Source organism: Eretmochelys imbricata, chromosome 2 (genome assembly GCF_965152235.1).
Source record: "Eretmochelys imbricata isolate rEreImb1 chromosome 2, rEreImb1.hap1, whole genome shotgun sequence".
Classification (NCBI taxonomy): Eukaryota; Metazoa; Chordata; order Testudines; family Cheloniidae; genus Eretmochelys; species Eretmochelys imbricata.
In genome coordinates, this window is record NC_135573.1 from 61,714,495 (window position 1) to 61,738,894 (window position 24,400).

A 24,400-nucleotide genomic window follows, 5' to 3' on the forward strand; every position below is an offset into this window, starting at 1 on the left:
CAAATTTGCGGATGATACTAAACTGGGAGGAGTGGTAGATACGCTGGAGGGCAGGGATAGGATACAGAGGGACCTAGACAAATTGGAGGATTGGGCCAAAAGAAATCTGATGAGGTTCAATAAGGATAAGTGCAGGGTCCTGCACTTAGGATGGAAGAATCCAATGCACCGCTACAGACTAGGGACCGAATGGCTAGGCAGCAGTTCTGCGGAAAAGGACCTAGGGGTGACAGTGGACGAGAAGCTGGATATGAGTCAGCAGTGTGCCCTTGTTGCCAAGAAGGCCAATGGAATTTTGGGATGTATAAGTAGGGGCATAGCGAGCAGATCGAGGGACGTGTTCTTTCCCCTCTATTCGACATTGGTGAGGCCTCATCTGGAATACTGTGTCCAGTTTTTGGCCCCACACTACAAGAAGGATGTGGATAAATTGGAAAGAGTCCAGCGAAGGGCAACAAAAATGATTAGGGGTCTGGAACACATGACTTATGAGGAGAGGCTGAGGGAACTGGGATTGTTTAGTCTGCGGCAGAGAAGAATGAGGGGGGATTTGATAGCTGCTTTCAACTACCTGAGAGGTGGTTCCAGAGAGGATGGTTCTAGACTATTCTCAGTGGTAGAAGAGGACAGGCAAGGAGTAATGGTCTCAAGTTGCAGTGGGGGAGGTTTAGGTTGGATATTAGGAAAAACTTTTTCACTAGGAGGGTGGTGAAACACTGGAATGCGTTGCCTAGGGAGGTGGTGGAATCTCCTTCCTTAGAAGTTTTTAAGGTCAGGCTTGACAAAGCCCTGGCTGGGATGATTTAATTGGGGATGGGTCCTTCGTTTGAGCAGGGGGTTGGGCTAGATGACCTCCTGAGGTCCCTTCCAACCCTGATATTCTATGATTCTATGACTCCCAGTGCCCACTGCAGTCAACATGCATCCCTCTGCAGTTTAGCCCTGCTGAAGTACAGTACCTGCTGTACTGTACTTCAAAGGACAAGGTTGCATATGATACCTGGACATACACAAATCTTTAATCATCCCGGGACCCAACCTCCTCCTGGGACCCTCCCTTCCCCCATCCCTCTCAGTGCTGATGTGTTTTTTTGTGTTTCTCTTTCCACCGTTTTTTTTTAATAAAAGAACTGTGTTGGTTTGAAACCAATCTTTATTCCATTAATTGAAAGCAAACAGAGCCCTGCGAAGCAACAGGCAATTTTCTTAAACCTTCACAGTGCATTGTCTGCACCAATCACGATCACCTCCCAGCATTACAAGGACTGCACTCCTGAGCATAACAACAAATATTAGTGGGTTTCAGCTTCAAATTGCTCAAGGCATCCCTGATCCTTATGGCCCCATGATGTACCCCTCTAATAGCCCTGGTCTCTGGCTGTTCAAATTCAGCTACTCCAGGCACTGAGCCTCAGCAGTCCAGCCCTGAGTGAAGCTTTCACCCTTCCCTTCACAAATATTGTGGAGCATACAGCATGCATCTATAAGCATAGGAATATTGTCATTGGCCAGGTCCAGCCTCCCATATAGGCAGCGCCAGCGGGCCTTTAAATGGCCAAAAGCACACTCAACAGTTGCTCAGCCTGTTGTTGAACTGTTCCTTGCTGCTGTCAAGTTGCCCTGTGTATGGCTTCATAAGCCACAGAAATAAGGGGTAGGCAGGGTCTCCCAGGATCACAATAGGCATTTTGACTTCCCCTACCGTGATCTTCTGGTCCACGAAGAAAGTTCCTGCTTGCAGCTTCCTGAACAGGCCAGTGTTCCGAAAGATGCATGCGTCATGCACCTTTCCGGACCAGCTTGCGTTAATGTCCGTGAAACGCCCACGGTGATCCACAAGCGCCTGGAGAACCATAGAGAAATACCCCTTCCAATTAATGTACTCGGTGGATAGGTGGTTTGGTGCCAGAATTGGAATATGTGTGCCATCTATTGCCCCTCCACAGTTAGAGAAGGCCATTTGTGCAAAGCCACCCACAATGTCACGCATGTTGCTCAGAGTTACGGTCTTTCAGAGCAGGATGAGATTAACGGCCCTGCACACTTCCATCAACACAAGTCCAACAGTCAACTTTCCCACTCCGAACTGGTTAGTAACTGATCGGTAGCAGTCTGCGGTAGCCAGCTTCCACAGTGCAATCACCAAGTGCTTCTCCAACAGCAGGGCAGCTCTCATTCTCATGTCCTTATGTCGCAAGGCTGGGGCGAGCTCATTACATAGTCCCATGAATGTGGCTTTCCTCATCTGAAAGTTCTGCAGCCACTGCTCATCATCCCAGACGTGCATGATGATGTGATCCCACCATTCAGTGCTTGTTTCCCCAGCCTAAAAGCAGCATTCCACTGGGGTCAGCACCTCCGTGAATGCCACAAGCAATCTCGTGTCATAGCTACTACGCATGGTGAGATTAATGTCGCACTCCTCTTGCCTTTGTAGTTTAAGGAGTAACTCCACTGCCACTTGTGATGTGTTAGTCAGAGCAAGCAGCATACTGGTCAACAGCGTGGGATCTAGTCCTGCAGACCAAAGAGGCAGGGCATGCAGTACACAAACCATTGAAAGATGGCTCCAAATGCGGACGAAAGCACAGGGATTGCTAGGATGCAAAGCAATGCATCATGAGGCATTGGGACAGGACCCAGGATGCCTCATGACCCCCTCCGACTTCCCAGAACTCTTAGTGGCAGAAGAGGAAGAGATGCTCTGTGGGAAGCTGCCCAGAGTGCACCGCTCCAAATACTGCTGCAAGTGCCGCAAGTGTGAACATGCTTTTGCACAGGCAGCTGACAGTGTGCACACACAAGAGTGGTTTCCCTTCAGCGTTCTCTGAGCAGCTTTGTAACTCTGACAGTGTAGGCATACCCAAACTGTACCAACACAGCTCTACCACTGCAGCACTGTGTGTATAGACACGGCCTTAGTCTCCTCCACTCACAGATACAGAGGGAATGATCCAGTCCACAGAAATTAGCTCTAGATATGGCTCCTTGACCACGCAACAAAATGAAATTCAGATTAACATCGCAATGCAGTGTTCTTGTGACCATTCTTAATCACCATGTAATTGACGCTGATGCTAGCTTCTGTAAAACTGGGAGGCCAGGTGCCAGCTCAAACCAAGGTCACAAAGTCTACACTGAACACACAATGATACATAGCTGGAAGCTGTCTGTCTCACTTGTAACTTAATATTGATGAAAAAGATATAAGAATTATGAGCAAGTGTACAGAGTTTACACTCTACTGAATGCTTGTGATTTGCTCCATGCATTAATCTTACTTCTAATGTCTGCGTTCCAAATTACAATGTGATGTTCGAGTGGTTGCATTGTGAGCCTCTGTCACTGTATGAATAACCATACAGGAGCGGAACATTAATTAGTGTGAAGAGATGCTCTTGTACAGAAATTGTTACACCCATCCCAGGAGGAGACCCATCAATTCCGTCTGGACTCAGTTTCCCTCCTACAACTGATTTAGTTGGGGATTGGTCCTGCTTGGAGCAGGGGGTTGGACTAGATGACATCCTGAGGTCCCTTCCAACCCTGATATTCTATGATTCTATGAACTGGAAATTCAGTATATTTTGATAGAGAACCTGTCAACAACAGGACAAAAGACTCTTGTTGTTCTTATGCTCTCCTCACCCGGAAGATGAGATACAAAAATGGACTACTCTAAGCAGAGATTGAAGCTCAGAATACATAGCAGGAGGATGACAAAAACCCCAAACCAACGGAACAGAGAATAAGAAAGGAAATCCACTCAACAAGGACACGGGACAGAGCAAACTACGCTGCTCCCCTTTCTTGCCTTTCAACAAAATACGCCTTTCCAGAGACCATCAGAGAAACTCACACATGCCCCTACCTTGCACACCCGCCCATACCTAATGTCTCCGTTCATGACAACAAGAGGAGCAAAAACTGCAAAGGAAAGACGACGAGTTGGCTCCCTTCCCGCCTAGTCAGTGCACAGGTCGAGGACAGCAAAACTTCAGATTCTCTACGCATAGCCCGGCAGCTCCTTCCCAGAAATTCCGCCAGATCGGGCTTCTAGTATTTCTCCGCCAGAAGCCTTTTACACACTACATGCAATCACGGTTGCCCAAAGAAATCCCAGCTCTACAAATGTGATGGACAAAAGCCCAAAACGGAAAGAAATGGAAACACTCCCTTGCACTTCTCCATCAGTTGAGCTCTATGACACTGAGGAAAGATGGACAAAGAGAGAGCAAACCACTGAAAGGCACACATTGCTACAACCTTGAGTAAAATAGCCCACCGTCAACAGTGCACACAAAAGGTTGAGCCTGAAGGACAGGGGAATCTTCTTTCCCCCCTACATTCCTCTCCTCCCTGCCACCAGAAACTAGGTCCCCCCTGGCACCTCTGCCCCAGGCAAGAAACACTGAAGACAGTTTGGGGACATAGCTACGGCCAGCCTCTTTTATGATAAAGGCGCCCCGCTACCAGGGGGACAAATGGCCCTTCTGAAGTCTGAGATCAATAGCTAGATGTCTAAGCTGTGAGTGCGGGAAGGCGAAGAAAAAGGAACTCTGCCTACAAAGGCCTAAACTGTGGTCTAGGTACTTGGAAGCAGGTGTGGTAGATGAAAGTAGTGGCAAATGGTGCTTTAAATGCAACAGATTTCCAGCGGCCAGTCTCGCACGAATGGAGAAAAACATGGCAATGGGAGCTCTAAAGAAATGTAGGCAACAAAGACCAACTCCTTTGAGCTGGAGTTGAACCAGCAGCCTAAGGGTTCGCCGAAGAATTAAGCCTACAGTCCTTCGCTCTACCAACTGAGCTAGCAAAAGAAGCGAGGCACAAATGGCCCCGAGTGACTCAAGGGGTCAGGCAGAAGTGCCACTGGCACTAACTGCTAATCACAGGTTTGCCCGTGCCCAGCCCTTGAAAGGAATAAGCGACACACACCTATCCCTTCATCTTCATGCCTGCCCCGGATGCTGGGTAGCTGCCTCATCCACCCTCAATTCACCCAACGGGAAGTCCGCACGCATATACCGCTCAAAGGCTCCCTTACAGGCACGGCAGGAAGGCAACGCTGCGAGGGAAGAACGGAACGCCAGGGGGCGCGACGCTAGCCCTGCCAGCTAGCTGGGACGCCACGTCCTCCTGCTGACCCACAAGGGACCCGGGATTGTCTCCAGCACGCGCAGCACACCGCTGGCACCCCAGCCCTGATTCCCACCCGGAATAGGAACAGTTGTGCAACGGAAAAAGGATCCGAGGCTGAAACCTCCTGCCTGGCTCGAAAGGGGCCTTTTAAACCACTACATTTTCTCAGTCCATTTCCCTTCCCCTTCCTCAATGATTGACCAATTCCCTCTCGTACCCTTTCACACCCGACTCCGCTTTCCAAGCCTACCTCAGGAAAAACAAATACAAAGAGGCTCACAAATGAAAAGAACTCAGACACACACTCTCCTGAAAGAGAAGCTGCCCCCTTTGCTTCCTGAGGACGAAAGGCTTACCGCAAAGCCAAGAGCAGTCCGGAACACTCTTTTCCGCGTAGACATAAATGGTGTATGTGGGGCCAAGTGGGTCGGGGTGGGAAAGGAAAGGAAAAAAGATGGGATGGGAGCAAAGAGAAGGGGCTTGGAGAATGCAGGCATTGATCCTGCTACCTCTCGCATGCTAAGCGAGCGCTCTACCATTTGAGCTAATTCCCCATGGCTTTGTTTGGCACTGCACTGCCTCTGCCATGCACAGTCAACTCAATGCAAACCCCATCCAGGGAATTCTTCACACCACAAAACAAGTTACCTTTTCGCTTACACAGCACCTTGCAAAGGACCTCCACTCAACAAGGACATGGGACAGAGCAAACTACGCTGCTCTCCTTTCTTGCCTTTCAACAAAATACACCTTTCCAGAGACAATCAGAGAAACTCACACACGTCCCTGCCTTGCACACCCGCCCATACCTAATGTCTCCGTTCATGACAACAAGAGGAGCAAAAACTGCAAAGGAAAGATGACGAGTTGGCTCCCTGCCTGCCTAGTCAGTGCACAGGTTGAGGACAGCAAAACTTCAGATTCTCTACGCATAGCCCGGCAGCTCCTTCCCAGAAATTCCGCCAGATCGGGCTTCTAGTATTTCTCCGCCAGAAGCCTTTTACACACTATGTGCAATCACGGTTGCCCAAAGAAATCCCAGCTCTACAAATGTGATGGACAAAAGCCCAAAACGGAAAGAAATGGAAACACTCCCTTGCACTTCTCCATCAATTGAGCTCTATGACGCTGAGGAAAGATGGACAAAGAGAGAGCAAACCATTGAAAGGCACACATTGCTACAACCTTGAGTAAAATAGCCCACCGTCAACAGCGCACACAAAAGGTTGAGCCTGAAGGACAGGGGACTCTTCTTTCCCCCCATGTTCCTCTCCTCCCTGCCACCAGAAACTAACGCCTCCATTCATGACAAGAAGAGCAAAAACTGCAAAGGAAAGGCGACGAGTTGCATCCCTGCCCGCCTAGTCGGTGCACAGGTTGAGGACAGAAAAACTTCAGATTATCTACAGATAGCCCGGAATGCTCCTTTCCCCACAGACATAAATGGTGTATGTGTGGGCGAGTGGGTGGGGGTGGAAGAAAAAAAAAAAGATGAGATGGGATGGGATGGAAACAAAGAGAAGGGGCTTGGAGAACGTAGTCATCTATCCTGCTACTTCTCACATGCTTAGCAAGCGTTTTACCATTTGAGTTTATTTCTCAGGCATGATAAGCTATTTCTGATATTTTTTAAAAATACCCCTTCTCAGTTCTTCATTTAATCCCTACTCTTAACTATCTTTTCTCTTTTCTTTTTCTGGGCATTCCTGTTTAACCTCTCTACTGAGAGGAACAGTGCTTTTCCCCAGATCCTGTTTCATATGGGGTTTGAAAGAGGAGGGCTGAAATACACCTATAAATAATTTTGAAATTCTCTTGGATGTGGCACTGTCTGACCCCCATAGTTGGGGAGCAGTCCCAGTTCCTCGCATACACAGGGGTCCAGTGAGCAGGGCTTCACCATACCCAGAGGTACAATGAACCCTGATCACGTGTATTGGTTAAGAAGTGGGGCTCAGATACTGCCCAGAAAGGCATATCCTCCCAGAACCTGGCTAATATGTGGGAGGGCTCAGACTGCTATATATGGACATCAGCACCCCATTACCTGGCACATACATAGGGTGCAGAGCGTGGGGCTCAGACACCTCCAAATACCAGGGACCGCTGAAGTCAGCTCACATAGCGGGTAAGGAGAGCAGCTCAGACCCCCCCAATAAGCAAGCCCTATCCAAACCTGGGTCCCATGAGGGGATCAGGAAATTACTCCCCTGAAGATGGACTTCAGGTCCCGAGATGCTGGGCACACACAGGAGGAGAATGTTGGGATGACATGCATCCCTGCTGCTATTCTTCTGCAGTTCTTCTCTCACTCATTTTTATGTCACCCTTCCCTTCTACTCCCCTACTCCTAATCTCCATCACCTGGTTCCCCTGTTCCTGTCTACTTTTCCACCCCAACCATTCTCCCATCCTTGTAAACAACTGCTAATATAGTTTATTTTTTGTCAAAAACAAGTTTCAGTGCCTTCTGAATATTCTGAGTACTCAGATTACATTTCCCCAAAATAAAAATACCCCTTTGATATAGGCAGATCAGAGCAATATCCCTCCTTTTTCACTTCAGATTTCAGTCCTGGGTTGACTATCATTAGAGCCAGGTCCTGTGATGAAGAAATAGTTTTCCAGATAGTTAGCTTCTCTCTATATACATGATCAGTGTGATCTATTAGGCATGTGAATAAGCATGTGAGGTTCATAACAAACCTAACTGGAGAAGGAACATCTTTTTAGAATTATATTTTAATTGATCTTCCCTCATGGACTAGTAGGTGCCATGCACTGGGATAACCCCCAAGCACTGGAGACTGGTGTGGTCCGAGTCCTAGTTTAAGCTCTACCTGTCTGAGCAAAATAAAGTTGCCTTGCCAACATCACCAGAGCAGCAAGTTCCTTTCACTGAGACTTAAAACTAGCCAGGTCAACCTTTCCAGGTGGATTACTTAGCTCAGCTGGGTTGCAGTAGAACCACCTGATTAATCAGCCTGCCTGATTGGCTGAAGGGAGACAGCAGGCCTGCTTTTAAGCTCAGCAGCTGCAACAAGTAACTAGTTGCCCAATATGTATGTCATTGTTTATAGCTACAATTATATCTTGACTTGCTTCCTTCCTAACTTTGCTTCTGCCATGCGTGCTTTTGATTCCTGGTTCCTGACTTCAGCTCTGGCTCACTGTCCCATCTCCTGCTCTAATTATTAAGCGAGATTCCTGTTCCAACCCGTAGGTCTAACTTCTGTTCCAGCCATTAGAGTTGATTGTCCTTGTCCTGTTTGTCACAGCCAGAATCTTTCAGCTTTCAGAAAAGCTTTTTTGGGGGTGAGGGATTGTATATCAAGAACTCCTTAGTCAAAGGGCACCAAATATGGATCATTAACAGAGCATGGCACCCCCTGAAACCACTGTCAAGACAAACCAAGTAAGCATGTCAATTTTAGAGCACTTAGCAGAGTTGCACTTTAAACAGAAAACTGGTCTTAGCCTTAACTGTACCTAGTGCCTCAGTTAAATGAGAAGAAGAGAAAAAATTCCAAAGTAAATTGGACAAGCTGCCTGTCTTCCTGTGTCTTTATTGCATAGGACAAGGACGGCAACTCTTCAAATTATCTATGGGATAGTCCAGTAACTCATTACAAGAAAATCCTTGAGCTGGGGCTTGTAACAATTCTCTATCAGAAAGGTTTTATGTACATTGAGCAATGACAGTGGTAAAAATAAATACGTATTCTACTAATGTGATGGACAAAAACCCAAGACTCAGAGAAATGGAATTGCTTCCTGCCAGTCCTTGATTAATAGAGCTCACCGATGAAAGGTAGATGAAATGGAATCTAATGTTTGAAACACACTCAAAAACACATACATTGCTACAATTTTTATGATAATAGCACACAGCAGCAGGCTTTTTGCTCACCCCACATTCTGCTTCCTCCCAGACAGCAAAACCTAACTCCCCTGCATCTCAGGGGGAAGAAAAAAACCCAAACAAAAACAAGTGAGAAAAAAACAAACCGCTTTTATCTAAGCCAACAGTGGAGAGAAGCCAGAGACTCCATGAAGTCTGCTACAGTAATTAGTATCACCAGTCTATTTTGTGTCAAGGGTGCCCCAAGATGAGGGTGTCAATGAATGGAACATCTAAGCCTTAATATCCATATTGCTTGCACTGTGGGTGCGGGAGGGCAAAGAAAAAGGAACTCTGCCTTTAAAATAAGCTCGAAAGAAGAGTGTGCAGCGAAGGCAAAAATTTCCTTCAAGCTGCAGTCAAACCAGCAACCAAAGAGATAGAAGGTGGAATTAAAAAAAGAGGAGAGAGGAAAAAAACAACCTCCATCTTAGAGGATGCAAGCACCAATCCTGCTATTATTTATATGCTAAGGGAACCCTTGGTCACTTGAGCTGATTCCACCCTACCCTGTCATAACTCCACAAACTTCCTCCAGAGATCTCATCTTTATCGTGTAAAACAAATTACCTTCATACTTACTTACACAACACCTTGGAAAGGACCTCTACTCAACAAATACAGTTTGCATAGCAGAATACACTTTGCAATTTTTTTTCTTCAAGGATACTACTGGTCCGTGCATCCTACCACATACTGCTCTGTTTTGCAGTCAAAATATGTCTTGGACTTAAGCTAAAGAAGGAGAAAAGCAGAAATTACCTTTTCCAGGAAAACAAATAGAAACTGGCATACAACAGTTAATAGATAGTATGGCCAGAAGGGATAGATCATCTAGTCTGATTTCCTTGTATATCACAGGCCTTTTAAGTTCATCCAGTTACCCCAGTAAGACCAGTAAATTGTGTTTTACTAAAGCATACATTCTAGAAAGCCATCCAGTCTTGATTTGAAGATGTTGAAAGATGTAGAATTCAGCACTTTTTTTGTTAGTTTTCTTCAATGGTTAATCAACCTCACTATTAAAAAAATGGTGTCTTATTTCTAAATTGAGTTTGTCTGGCTTCAGCTTCCAGCTTTTTGTTCTTGGTATCCCCTTCTGAGCTAGATTAAGAGGCCTTTTGTACCTGGAATTTTCTCCCTGTAAAGATATTTAAAATCTGTAATCAAGTCCTCTCTGTCTTTTTTTATTTATTTATTTTTGTAAGCTAAACTGTTTGTGGTCTTTAAGTCTCTATATAGCATTTTCTCTAGCCCTCAAATTATTTTTATGTAGCTTTTTGTACCTTCTCTGATTTTTCAAATGTGGACCCATGAACTGTGTGCAGAATTCTAGTACTAGTCTCACTAATGCCATGTACAGAAGTAGAATCATTTCCCTACCACTAATGTTTGATCTGAGCATGGATGGCATTCATGAATTTATCCCCACAGCTTTATGTCCACACAGCAACTGGGAGGTGTGATTGCAGCACATGTAGACATACCTGAGGTAGCTTTGATCTAGTAGGCTCTGTATTGCAGCGTATATATATATATATGGTAGGATAAAAATAAGAGGTTCAATGTCTTTCCCATGGTCATACAAGAATTCTGTGGCAGAACTGAACATAGATTTTCTGACTGTTATGCTAATGCTTAACCCATAAGATCTCCTTATATTTGAAGCTGTGAGCAGGTTTGGCACAGGCTTCTCCACATGTTGCAAGATGAAATAGTCTCTGAACATATGCAAATAATGTTAAGAACTGCTGAATCCTTGAGAACCGAACCAGGTGTATTTTCTTGGTGGTTTAACCATCTTTCTCTCCCAGCTGCCATTAGGGGTTGCTCTCTCCTGGGGCTTCTGTGAATAGCAAAATCATGTTGGAGGCCCTCTCACCACAGAGAATGAGGATATGCGGACCTTTGAGTTGGAGATGTAATTTCCAGCTTGTACATATATGCTTGTGGCTAAGGGGGTAGTGAGGCCGGCTGGCCATCCCAGGTATAATCCCATCCAGGATCCTAGCTACATACTCTGGTGGTTAGCCTATACCATGAACCACACAGGCTATTTTTAGCATGCTAGCTTGATCAAAGCTAGCACATATATATCTCCTTGAGCTGGAAATTACCCCTCTAGCTGCAGAGGTTATACAGTATAACTATTTCAGTAAACACCACAAACTAGCCAAAATAAGTGTGCTGGTACAAAAACTGTGTAGCATCATGCAGAGCCACTTACTGTAAGGTGGGTGATATCTGGCACATTATTACCCTATTTAGGGATGGGGGTGGGTAAGAGAGCCATGGGGTTTTTGGGTCTACTTTGTATTAGACAAATTATAAATGACTATGAAGGGGAGTCTTTACTACAGTGCTGGATACAGCCAGGCAAGATGATGTAGTTCTAGCTAGATTTCTAGGTCACATACTAACTAAACACAGCCTGGCTATTTTGGTAATGCACCATGTATATTTCTAGCGCTGCCTACTGCATTGTAACAAGACTAACCACAGTCGCAAGAAACCCCCGCAGGCTGAAATCACCCAAGGGCCTGGCCCTCTGCAGCCTGTTCAGGGAGGTGGCTCCATAAAACAACCTGGTTCAGGGCCGTAGCGGTGAAAGGAAAGCGGTGTATAAATGCCCCTCAGCGCCCCCGACCTGGGAGGTGGGTCACCCCCCTTTGGCCCGGCCTACACCCCCGCGGTGCGCCGCGGCCCGTCGCTGCCCGAGTGGGGCCGAGCGAGCAGGCGGGGCCAGGCTTCCCGGGGGACCGGCAGGAACCGCCGGGCCCCGCGCCCGCGCCTGGTTCCCACTTCGGTGGCACAGCAGGCAGCGCCCGGCCCAGGCATGCTACCTGCGCGGGGGCGGTTTCCGCGCGCCGCCCCCTTTAGTAACTGAACCTCGGGAACAAAAACATTCAAAATATGAAGTTGGGGGGAAAAAAAAGTCAGTCTCCTTCGAGCCGGAATCGAACCAGCGACCTAAGGATTCCCGCAGGCAGCTCCTCTACAGTCCTCCGCTCTACCAGCTGAGCTATCGAAGGGACGTGAAAGAAGCTGCCCCAGATACACACAAGAGTCGCGGCGGAACGAGTTCTAACTCGGAGCACGCACATGACGCGTGAACGGAGCAGGATGGCGCCAAAGCATCAGAGCCAAGGCCGGTTGCTTGCCACCGGGTCTGCTCGGCGCGTGGTCAGACTCGCTGACTGCGTCCCTGGCCCAGCGCGCCTCCCCAGGGATGGGAACGCTGCGGGGGGAGAGAGAGAGTGAGACCCCAGCCTCTGCCCCCTCCCACCCAGCTCTCGCGGCTCTTTCCCTGCTCCCTCTGCCCTTCCTCTCTCCAACCCGGCCCTGTCTCTCTGTACCCCCACCCCAAATTTTGTTGATGCCTGCGCAGTATTGTCCGACAGCCCCCCTGCCCTGGCAGTACCCCTTGTCCTGGCCAGTGCTGCCTCTGCTGCTCTACAGCCCAGCTCTGCCTTTCTCAGGTTTGCAGGGCCCATGGTTTCATCTGCCCCCCAGAGTTGACAAATGTTTGTCAAGGTAGGTTTTTTTAAATCATGGACCCAAATCCTCACGTGCAGACCGTTGTTTTAGTGCTTGCCTTTCACTGCACCCTGTCCTTTGAGGGAAGAGGCCTCACTCCTGTGCAGTATCCCTTGGACTTCCATGGGTTTCAGGGTTGGAATAAGGCCTGGCCTACACAGAGCTTTTGTAGTGCTTAAACTACCAGTCAAAGCCCTATCATGGACATGGTTGTAGTGGTGACTTTTTCCTCTATAGGTTTCAGAGTAGCAGCCCTGTTAGTCTGTGTCCGCAAAAAGAACAGGAGGACTTGTGGCACCTTAGAGACTAACCAATTTATCTGAGCGTAAGCTTTCGTGAGCTACAGCTCACTTCATCGGATGCATGCAGTAGACAATACAGTGGGGAGATTTTATATACACAGAGAACATGAAACAATGGGTGTTACCATACACACTGTAACAAGAGTGATCAGATAAGGTGAGCTATTACCAGAAGGAGAGAAAAAAAACCTTTTGTAGTGATAATCAGGGTGGGCCATTTCCAGCAGTTGACAAGTACCTCTGAGGAACAGTGGGGAAAGGGGGGAATAAACATGGGGAAATAGTTTTACTTTGTGTAATGACGCATCCACTCCCAGTCTTTTATTCAAGCCTAAGTTAATTGTGTCCAGTTTGCAAAGTAATTCCAATTCAACCGTCTCTCGTGGGAGTCTGTTTTTGAAGTTTTTTTGTTGAAGAATTGCCACTTTTAGGTCTGTAATTGAGTGACCAAAGAGATTGAAGTGTTCTCCAACTGGTTTTTGAATGTTATGATTCCTGATGTCAGATTTGTGTCCATTTATTCTTTTGCGCGGAGACTGTCCTGTTTGGCCAATGTACATGGCAGAGGGGCATTGCTGGCACATGATGGCATATGTCACATTGGTACATGTGCAGCTGAACAAGCCTCTGATAGTGTGGCTGATGTGATTAGGCCCTATAATGGTATCCCCTGAATAGATATGCCTGTATAGTTATTCCCCTTTCCATATGGGAAGAACTATACCAGTATAAAACACTTTTATATCAGTATAGCTGTGCCCACAGTAGGTTGGGTCATATCACTTTATCAGTACCAGTATAATTAAAGTAGTAGTCTAGCTAAGCCCTGACTGTCTGCTTCGGCAGACTCCTCTGTAAGACCAGCTGTTTAGATTGCAAGCTCTTTGGGGCAAAGAGCAGATCTCATATTTGCCTTTAAATAATCTTCCACACTTTTGATACTATATAAATAATATCCTCTAGCTCTTTCCTCCAGCAATACCTTTCTTCTTCCTGTTACATTATCCACCCTAAAGGCAGGTTTAAACTTAAAATGCTGGCTCGGCACAGCTGCAGCAAAGACATTTCTATGCTAACAGGAGACCTTCTCCTGTCAGCGTAGTTAATTCACCTCAGCAAGTGGCGATAGCTATGTTGATGGGAGGGTTTCTCCTGTCAACATAGCACTGTTTACGGGGATTAGGTTGGTATAACTGTATCGCTCAGGAGTGATGTAGTTATACTGATGTAAGTTTGTAATGTAGACTTGGCCTCTGTATACTGTTACCCTAATGCTATATTGATAAATTTAGATAGAATAATGTTATATGTCTCTCTACTCATAGTCAATAAGCAATATTCAGGGCCAGTGGCGCAATGGATAACGCGTCTGACTACGGATCAGAAGATTGTAGGTTCGACTCCTGCCTGGCTCGGTGTTCTTTTCTGTAAAATAAGTCTCCTGATTTATTTTCTCTCAGATATTTTATTAATTGATTACAGCTTGCCTGGGACAAACTGCTGATATAGCTAAGGTTGCAAAATGACTTTCATTATAATTTACTAGTTTTGCTCCACAAAACTCTTAAAAAACCCGAACTTCCCCTTCTGACCTGAAGCTTCCTGTTCTTAGTGTCAGGCCACTGGAAAACCTTTTTGGTTTCTGTAAAATACTTACTGTTTTTTAATTTCTCTTTTGTAAAGAAACCTGTGCTTTTTCACTTTAAATTTTGCATTTACAGTGAATTGTACTTTACAGTTAAATTTTCATATAACAGCCATCACATATTCAAATCGAGCAGAGCAAGTTTCCAATGAATAAGGCATGAGAATTTGAAAAAATAACGTTATGAAGTTATAAACAATTGAACTTTGGGGTTTTGGGCACATGCAGTAAATCAGGAATCCACACAGAGAGCCTGCCATTCCAAACTACTTCATAGTCTTCGCTTCCATCTGCAGCATGGCTTACTCTGGAGTGAGAGTTCTGTTCTATTCAGATAATGATTCTGCACTCAGTACTTTAGGACAGTTTACTAAAGTTGTAAAATGAAAAAAAAGCTATGATCTTGATGTAAGGATGATAGAGTGCTAGCACTAAAGCTCTAACTGCAACATTTATCAGTGCGAATGGGGCTTGTTCACTGTAAATTTATGGAAAACTTTATTAATATTTGGTATTTTGAGTATTTTCTTACCATTTCAATTATGTTAGCTTCCAGATCAAAAATGATTCTTCTTTAAACATACTGAAAACATCACATATACTTTAAACATATCTTAGAATTAAGGCTAAGATTTTGTCCCGGAATCTGTGACTTCCAGAGAACTCTGTGACATTTTCTGCTTCAGCCCCGAGCCTGGAGCTGTCAGCGGGTGGCAGGGTTCCCAGAGCTCTCAGCCAGAGCTCTCCAAGCCGCTGGCCCTGCAGCTCTGAGCTACCATGGGTGGCAGCGGAGACCCTAGCGTTCTCAACCACTGTGTGCAGCAGGGGGAACCCCAGAGCACCAGCAGCAGTGGGTCTGAACCCTTCTTCCTCCACATTTTGTCACGGTTATTTTTAGTAAAAGTCAGGGGCAGGTCACGGGCTTCTGTTAATTTTTGTTTATTGCCTGTGACCTGTCCCTGACTTTTACTAAAAATAACCGTGACAAAATCTTAGCCTTATTTATAATTTGCAAAATACTTCTATATTAACTCGACTTCTAATAGTAATTTTATTACATAAAACAAAGATCAGAATGGGGGGGTCTAGGAAGGAAAAAGTAAACTGCAGGTTAGTAAATAAATAATATGTGCTGATATTTCTAAAGTATAACAAATCATCACCATGGAAAATAATTTATCACATGAATATCACTTACTGGATTCCCAGACCTAATTATTTCCCACTATACTTTGTTTAATTAAAGATAGGCCAGATCAAAGATCAGTCAATGGATTGACCTCTCCTAAATTTATTTAGCTGAGGAAGGATCTGACCTAAAAAACTTTATTTTCATAAAATAGCTTAGGAAAAAATGAACCCCAGAACACACCTCTTGTAGATGAACTTTAATATGTCGTTGCTCCCTGAAAAGCAATACTTTTGTTTTTAACAATACATCTTCCTAGTTTTCATTTTCTATTAGGCCAAGAGTTTCCACATTAGTATTTTTTTAACTGCTACCTAAAAGAAGCCCATGTTTTCGCCTACATTTCCCAGAAATAAGTACCACGCTTAGGCAGTTGACTTTTCTAGAGGGATTTGGTGTGCTTTTCAAATTTTCACCATTTCACAGCTCATTGTGCGATCCCTGAATTTAATTGTTTGAAAGAAAGCACATTTGCAATTATTTCAAAAGGTTAAGTATAAATGGGGTAAAAATACTTGAATATTTTAGACTTCTTGCATTTCCAATTTACCCAGTTCTATCTTAGTTGGGAGTTCTGTTGGACATGCAGGCATAGAGGCAGCATGGCTGTTCAGTCAAACAACTATGTTTTTCCTCCTCATACTTAAAAATACAGTGTTTCTTCAATATGCCTCTAAGATTGGGTTTTACCAAAAAAAAAAGCCCCCGAGCCAGGCAGGAGTCGAACCTACAATCTTCTGATCCGTAGTCAGACGCGTTATCCATTGCGCCACTGGCCCATGACATAAAAGGAAAATATCTGACTACCAAGTAAAGGGATGAGGGAAGATGCTCGTACTCCCCATCCCCTCCCCCAACCACCCTGGACATAACTGTGGTGCAAGGTTCGGCCTATCGCCTCCCACGCCACCCCGGACCGAGCCCCGCAGAGACAGGCACCGCTTGACGAGGCACAGCCCCTGCCCCCGCCACAGAACACCGTGAAGGCCATGAGCAGACCCTCCGCCCCCGGCCTGCGAGGCAGCACCAGGCAAGCCCATCATCCCCCCCCCCAACCCAGCCCAGCCCCGCCCCGCCCCGCGGCAGAACTGCACTCCCAGGCAGCCCCCGCCCCGACACACACACTCCGCACAGCAAGGCTTGGCCTCACAGCCCGGGCGCCCGCCCATGGCACGGCGGGGCCAGACACGGCTCCCCCCGGCACACGCGCCCTGCATGGCCAGGCGCGGGATTCCCCCCGGCCGGCGCCGCTGCCGCTGAGGCCAAGCACGGATCCGTTGGCCTCGCCCCAGTCCGCAGTCTCTCGGCGCGGCGATGGGCCCCCAGCCTGGAGTGACTACCGCCCTGCGGGGGGGCGGGGGGGCCCCGACGGGACCAGCTGGCCTACCGCCCGCGCTCACCCCGGAGCGGCCATGCGCATGCGCCTTGTGGGCTAGCAAAACTGTGTGCGAACGCTTGACGGTGACGTCGACTCTCTCGGCTCTAGTGTGTTACTCGGGAGTGGTTTCTTCATGTCCCTTCGATAGCTCAGCTGGTAGAGCGGAGGACTGTAGAGGAGCAGCCTGCGGGAATCCTTAGGTCGCTGGTTCGATTCCGGCTCGAAGGAGACTTCCTTTTTTTTCCCCCCCATCCATCTTTATTTGCGCTCTGGGACATTGATTTAATGTTGCGGCTCACAATACTGGCTCAAGTAGTCGGAATGATCGCTGTGTTCCAACATACGAAATATGTAACACTTGTGCAAAGTTATAGGAAATAGATAATAGTTTTAAATATTTTATCAAAATGAGAGAACTTTTTTCTGTGTGTGCTGGAAAAGGACATTTTTGGATCTCTTGTTCACAGTGGCAGGCAGATATTATTATTTAACTTGTACCTTCACACTGCTCTGCACTTGTAATTACAGGTGATCTCCCAATGCAAATTTCAGTCCCAATCCAAACTTTTGTAAAATGTGGGAAAGTTTGGATCCAGTGATTTTGTTCGGGCCCAGCTCTACTTTCAATAGGATCTACTCCAAACAAGCAAAAAAGGTGGTGGTGGCAGTGGTACAAATGGATGTTGTGCTACCTCTATGTGAAAATCAAAATCTAATAATTTGTTGAAAGAAAAAAAGGAATACTGTTTTTGTGCCATGTTATCATAGGCCCAAATGAGGCAAATTGCTCCAGGCAAATTCCAACACTCTGTAGTTTTATCTAGATTAGGATTTGAAAGGTGTTAACAAATGTATTAAATTAGCTAATTTCTTAACAGCCTAGTGTAGACCAGGAGAGAGTGCCTTGCTTACACTAGTCTCTGAACGCGGGTTCGCTAACTCGTGCTAATTTACACGTCAGGTAACATCTTTCAAATCCTAGTTTAGATAAAGAGAATCAGCAGAGGCAGTAGTCTGCCTACACAAAATAACTTGCAGGATTGAGGCCTTCTGTAGTAAATTCTTCAGGACAGAGAGGACAGAGTCTGGGCATGGGCACTGTGGGTGCTCTCATAATACAAATAATGCAACGTCCTGTTTTCTTATCTCTGTTATTATGGGTGGATTCTCCTTTGTTATGCCTAACCAAAAAAAACTAACAGTTCTGCAGATCACCATTTCTTTGGCCATCAGATGTGAACAAGCTCTGTGTTCTATGGCTGTCAGTCTTGCTCTGAGGAGCTTGTGAAGCGAGTATCTGTTAATCTCCTCCCAAAGTGGAAGAGTATGTTGTAATCTAAACTAAGTGAGCTCTAAGGGTATGGCTATACAACAAGCGCTACAGTGGCATAGCTGCAGTGTGGCAGCTACCCTGCTCTAGCATAGACATTTGCTGCAGCAACAGAAGGTATTTTCCATCACTGTAGTAAATCCACCCCCTCAACAGACAGTAGCTACACTGGCACTTCGGTCTCCTTAACTATGTTTCTCAGCCGGGGTGTACATTTTTCACACCCCTGAGCTACGTTCTTGGGTTGACCTAAGTTTTAGGTGTAGATCAGGCCTAATAGCTCATGAGAAAAAAAACTACAGATGCTACTCCCACGCTTTGGTCTTCCTTGCCACTTAGCATCCATGTACCAGACAGCTTTTTCATCTGAATTTTATACAATGAATCAGCAATACCAAGTATATATTTAATTGTGCATATGTTTTATCATTCCATCTATACTTGATGGCTCTAATTCTGAAAAAACATAAAAATCCTTGAATAAAATTACATCAATATCTTGGATATGAAATCTTAAGGAAAGGTAAAATAATTAAATTAAAACCCACAGGCATATTTGAAAAATGTCTTCTATTAAATAGTTTATTTTATTATGTATTTCTGTTACAGGGGAGTAAAGTGCACAAAATGTTTAAACAGCAGGTTACGTTTTTGCTAGTTTTTAATCTTTAAAAATATTTCTCCTGTTTTCTGTTTTGTGTGACCTTGATATGAGTCATTCTCCAAACATTCAATAGAACAGATCTCATATAATAGATCCAGCCAAAACAGTTGCTGCTCAGGTAATTTCCAATCACTTGATGCTCTGTGGTCACAGAGACTAAATAACATTGTGGCGGAAAAAAACCCTCACTTTAGCAGGCATAGAAATGTTTGGCATCTTGTGCTGCCACCTTCACAAGGTCAGAGTTCCCTGTGTGAAATCCTGTCTCCACTGAAGACTATAGGAGTTTTGCCATTAACTTTGATGGAACCAGGATTTCACCACCTGATCCCTCAGGCTCTTCTCATAGGAAAAACTGAGGTTGAGGGATTCTGCCAGCCAATCCCAAGCATTATCGAGTGGGCCATCGGCTCCCCACAACCAGTAACTCAGGAAAGAGCTGGAGTAACACCTCTTGATGCACAGTACGGGTGAGAACAATCTAAGGTATTGTCTACAGGGGAAATTTGCCAGATTTCCCCATTGAGATAAGTAGTATCCTGCCCTGTAGAACACAGAAGGCATTTGCAGCTGAAGTTCTGGTTGTTGTTTTTTTAAAATGCGTTTGCCACATGCCAATTTTTCTGCCAAGTAGTTCCTCTTGGGAAAACAAAGTTCTCTCAGAATTTACCAGCTTGGAAAGTCACCATAGACATTTTGGATGGATCAGGATCTTATTGGTTATTTTGGCTGTTACCAGAACAACTTTTTCTTAGGGTAGAAACATAAAGGTAGTGCTTTAATTCATACACATAGGGAGTCTTTATTATTCAGAGAGTGTTTGACAGCAAAGGTAGATTTCAAATACATAGTATTTTTTATACAAATAAATGCAACACTATAGAGCAAAATATTTGCAACTCTATGCTTTCAAAAGATTAATAGTAATTCAGCTGGACTTTACATGGAAGCAAATCATGTAGGCATCATTGTTTCCACCTTAGTACACCTTGTAGAAAGCAAACAAAAGCAAAAGAAAATTAAATTCATATTTATGGACCAAATCCAGACATCCTTATTCAGTTTTTATTAAGTCCTCAGATATGCAGACTCTCTGACTTCACTAGGACCTGCAGGTGCCCAACACTTCTGAAAATCAGATTGCCTTTATTTAACTGCCTAAATGTGGATTTAGGCACCCAACTTTAAAAAGGTTGACCATAGTTTTTATCAGTCTAATAGTGTCATTTTAGCAAAGCCACATTCTTTCAGAGACATATCCTGAAGACTGTATTCAGAGTTGCTGGGGGTTTTTTGACGAAGGCTGTAACAGTGCATAGTGATCCTTGCAGAGCCCCATTCAAGACAGTGGGGCTCCCTGAAGATGCAGCAGTTGTCTGTGGGATCACAGTGCAGGACTGGGGCCTAAATTCTTTCTAATTTAGGCATCCTTTCTGCATTAAGAATGTGGCAACAGGATATAAGCCCAGAGCCAAAACACTTTGAAGTCATTGGGAATCTTTCATTGCTTTCAGTGGACTTTGGATCAGGCACTCAGGTCTAGATCTTCAAAGTATTTAGGAGCCTAACTTCCAGTCTGAGCTTTAGCCCTTGTTTATTACCTTAGGGTCTGATTTGCTGCAACCATAGTAATCAGTGGTGAAATTCCCACTGATTTCTATGGGAGCATCACCTGTAAGATAATTTTTATATGCCATGTGTAACTTTCATTTAGACTTTTAACTGGGTGCATTTTCACATTTAATTCTATACAGGAAACAGTCACTAGCATTTTCACACTTTCACAGTAAATTATTGAAATAAATTTGAAAAAGCGTGCTTAGAAAATCATTTACACAGCATGTGTAATATGTATCCATATAGGGCCGGATTCTCGATTCCACCGCAGTGGATTTATATTGGCTTCAGTGGTCTTACACCAGCATAAAATCAGTGTAAAGGAGTAGAACATTAGGCCCACAGATATGTGTGTGTTTGTGTATGTTTGCTGGTGTATGAATGTATATAAATACAGTGGGCTGCATTCTATCCATAAGATATATGCACATACATCTCCCACTAAAATCAGTTGCAGTTGAATGTGCATACCTGGGGACAGAGCTTGACCCATTAGAGCAAGGGAAGTAATTATGTGCTGCATATGTGCAGGTAGTATAGGGCTTGACAGAAGTAAATTGGAGTACTATCTCTGATTACAAGGCTAGCAGTAGCTATAATGCCTGCACAGGTAAATGGAGATATATACTGAGTATTAAGGGGTTTTAAAATATCAGTGTATCATAGGAACTTTAAAGGAACTTTAAAGAAGGTAATATTTAATGACTTTGGAATTATAGTTACTGATTTTAGCTGTATATTTAGCTGCAGCTGAATGGGATTTGATGTGAAAGGTGGGAAGAAGAGGAAGAAAATGTTTCACAACTACAGAATCCAATTTTTAAGTAAGAAATCATTTAAACTTTTGACAAACAATATATTCCCTGGTTTCTATAATTTTGTAGTAGCAGCTGTGTTAGTCTGTATCCGCAAAAAGAAGAGGAGTACTTGTGGCACGATGAAGTGAGCTGTAGCTCACGAAAGCTTATGCTCAAATAAATTGGTTAGTCTCTAAGGTCCCACAAGTACTTTTCTTTTTATAATTTTGTAGTGTATTACATCCTCCCCAAGACTGAATTGTGAAAAGAGGAACCACAATAGCAAATGCAGAGAACTGGGGTGTGACAATGATTGATGGAATGTTTTCAGTAAAGAGAATATAAACTGCTGAAGCTAACGTATCAAACCAGCACAGTGCTAAGTTCAAGATTTCTGAACTAGTGCTTTAGCTCTTTACAAACTAGGGGCCTGATTCTCCTTCCACCTGCTCCAGTTTTACCTTGGTATAAATCCACTGCCTTCAAAAGAGATGTACTTTATTTGCTTCAGTGAAGAGAGAAGAATCAGACCCTATATATGTATACTTTAAATTTAAACCATATAATATTTTCTTGTCTCTCTGATTATTCCACATTAATAAATTAGCATTTCAACCACAAGAGTTTTGTGCAGCAGTGCACTGCTAGTAAAGACTATATTTTGACTTAAAATGGAACTTTAAGTGTATTAAAGGACACATTTATTATTAACATACAACTTCCCCAAAATTTGTCTATACAGAATAGTTTACATGTCTAAGGTGTGTCAGTACCATAGAATCAGGGCTGGAAAGATCTTACAACAGTGTGCTGGTTAAACAAAGCAAAGAGAGCCTGCTTCTCGAGTACAATTTAAACCTAAATGGGTAATAATTATATGATTTGAAGTGCAATACATGTATTATAGACTTGTAGCAAAGTAGAGGATGGGGTAAATGGTCACTGGATCAGGGCAAGATTATTAAGAGAAGCAAGTCCTATCTTGCTCTGCCTCCTTCTGCCAGGAAGCTACCTCCTGCCCTTTCAGCATGACTTCCTCCTTCTCTTCCTGTCAATTCCTGCCCCTTCACTCAGCCCAGGAGCTAAGATGAGAGAGAAGGACCATTATTTGCATGTCAGTAGGATAGCTGGGAAAGAACAAGTATAAAGCCATCAGTAAGGGGAATAAGTAGGCAGGCAGGCAGTTATCTGTTGACTCGGTTGAGGGTCATCTTCCATCCCATCCCAAAGGAGTTAGGGAGCCAAAAGGTAAGGAGTTGGAGGAGGCAAGGGTTGCATGAGGTCACAGGCATACTTCCAATTAAAAACAACAACAACAGAACTTTGATTTGTGTCTCAGATTGGTCAGTCCAAGATGAGGGAGAGATGCTGCTGCCAAGTCTTACAACTGGCAAATAGGGAGCATCAACCATCCACATCTGTATGGTATTTTCCTGCCGGTCTCCTGCTTCTGCTCTTGTGCAGGTGCTGTAATGCACATGCACAGAACCAAGACACAGAGATCATGTGCATTTCAATTAGGAGATTAGTCTCTTGGGTTTAGGTTGAACTGCCTTCTGACTGTTAAACTCTTGGATTTGGTAATCATGCCCTGTGCCAATCAAAGGACAGCTGACTCAGCTTCTTTATTGCTCTGGTTCCATCCCCAGCAAGTTTCAGTCTACTAGGAAGACTAGTGCTGTCACTCAGTGCTCTCTCTTTAGCAAAATCAGATCCTTCCTGATACCTACTGTTCCTTTGCTGTCTATTGAAAACACTTCCATCGTTTTCTCAAAGGAAGCAATAGCATTATAAATACAGTCTCTACCCTAAAACTTTGTGGCAAACTAAGAACATTACATTGTCACACAATGACAGAACTGGTGCCGTCTTGAGTAGACTCAAAGCCCTAATCAGGGAAAGTCCTTGCTTAGGTGTGGAAAGGGAGCTCCATTTAAGGGGAGATAAGAGAAAGGAATATTATTGTATTGAAGGGATAGCCTGAGCTCAAAAGCGTTAACCCTCTTCAAGGGCAATTTGCTAATCAGTATAACAGTATGCTAACGGTAAGTATCTTAGTGCAGAACACAGAAGATGCGCCTGTTCATTTTGAAGGCCCTATGAGTTAAAGAGTCTGCATCCACAGGAAATTACATTCAAATTATCTTTGCCTAACTTAAAAATCAAATACAAATATGGAAAACGATTACAGTGCTTTCCAATTATCTTTTCTGAACCCTCTTTGTGACATGAGCAAACTGCAATCAGACTGTAGTTGCTCTTGCTTTATGAGTCTGTGTGATAGCTGCGATGACCATCTCCGATTAGTTGAGTTTTCTCATTTGCATTTGTCGGCTGAAGTATGATTGGAGTTTCTCCATCTAAATCAAACAGAAAAAACAAACCCCTCTAAGCACCGTTGATTTGATACAAAACTCAAGCTGCCTTTCTTGATAGAATGACAGCAAAAATAGTAAGATCTAGTATACTGTAGAATGATCTTTCAAACAAGCTTTCATCTAAAAGGGTTGTAGGGTTCAATCCTGGATGAGTAAGGGCTGCAGGATAGAGCTCTAAATGGCTGTATGCACACTAAACAAAATTCTATGTTTACCATCAATGTAATACTTACGCTAAGCCTAGGTACACTTTACCCGAATGTTCACACAGGAAGTTATGTTGCTACATAAACCAGTGTGCCACATAATCCTTTTTCAGTTTGCTTATTAATTATTATTAATTATGATTATTACACCATCATTTTACCTGATGCTTTACAGAGATTAAAAAGACCATGCTCCTTGCCCCTAACATTTACAATCTAAGTGCCTGATCCTGCAAATACTATTGGGTGTAATGATTACTACTGTGAGTTCTTTAGACTGACTATAATGAATACTACCATGATAATTAAGGCCC

The 24,400-nt window shown here is 44.4% G+C and overlaps 1 protein-coding gene and 5 non-coding genes across 6 annotated transcripts in view; 2 read left to right on the forward strand and 4 right to left on the reverse strand.

The window, feature by feature from the left end:
• Nucleotides 1-5,623: 5,623 nt before the first annotated feature.
• TRNAA-AGC (transfer RNA alanine (anticodon AGC)) lies at nt 5,624-5,696 on the reverse strand. The gene has a single exon. It is a non-coding gene; the product is annotated as a tRNA-Ala (tRNA).
• Nucleotides 5,697-11,985: 6,289 nt separating this feature from the next.
• TRNAY-GUA (transfer RNA tyrosine (anticodon GUA)) lies at nt 11,986-12,075 on the reverse strand. Its single transcript is given in 2 exon segments — nt 11,986-12,021; nt 12,039-12,075. It is a non-coding gene; the product is annotated as a tRNA-Tyr (tRNA).
• Nucleotides 12,076-14,224: 2,149 nt separating this feature from the next.
• Nucleotides 14,225-14,297, forward strand: TRNAR-ACG (transfer RNA arginine (anticodon ACG)). The gene has a single exon. It is a non-coding gene; the product is annotated as a tRNA-Arg (tRNA).
• A 2,125-nt stretch (nt 14,298-16,422) lies between these two features.
• On the reverse strand, nt 16,423-16,495 carry TRNAR-ACG (transfer RNA arginine (anticodon ACG)). Its single transcript has one exon. It is a non-coding gene; the product is annotated as a tRNA-Arg (tRNA).
• Nucleotides 16,496-17,232: 737 nt separating this feature from the next.
• On the forward strand, nt 17,233-17,322 carry TRNAY-GUA (transfer RNA tyrosine (anticodon GUA)). Its single transcript is given in 2 exon segments — nt 17,233-17,269; nt 17,287-17,322. It is a non-coding gene; the product is annotated as a tRNA-Tyr (tRNA).
• Nucleotides 17,323-23,767: 6,445 nt separating this feature from the next.
• The window catches only part of DNAJC5B (DnaJ heat shock protein family (Hsp40) member C5 beta), a 32,051-nt gene continuing 31,418 nt past the window's right edge, over nt 23,768-24,400 (reverse strand). Inside the window, exon 4 of the mRNA XM_077808984.1 lies at nt 23,768-23,862. Coding sequence (XP_077665110.1) covers nt 23,768-23,862 — 95 coding nt within the window. The remainder of the gene's footprint in view (nt 23,863-24,400) is intronic.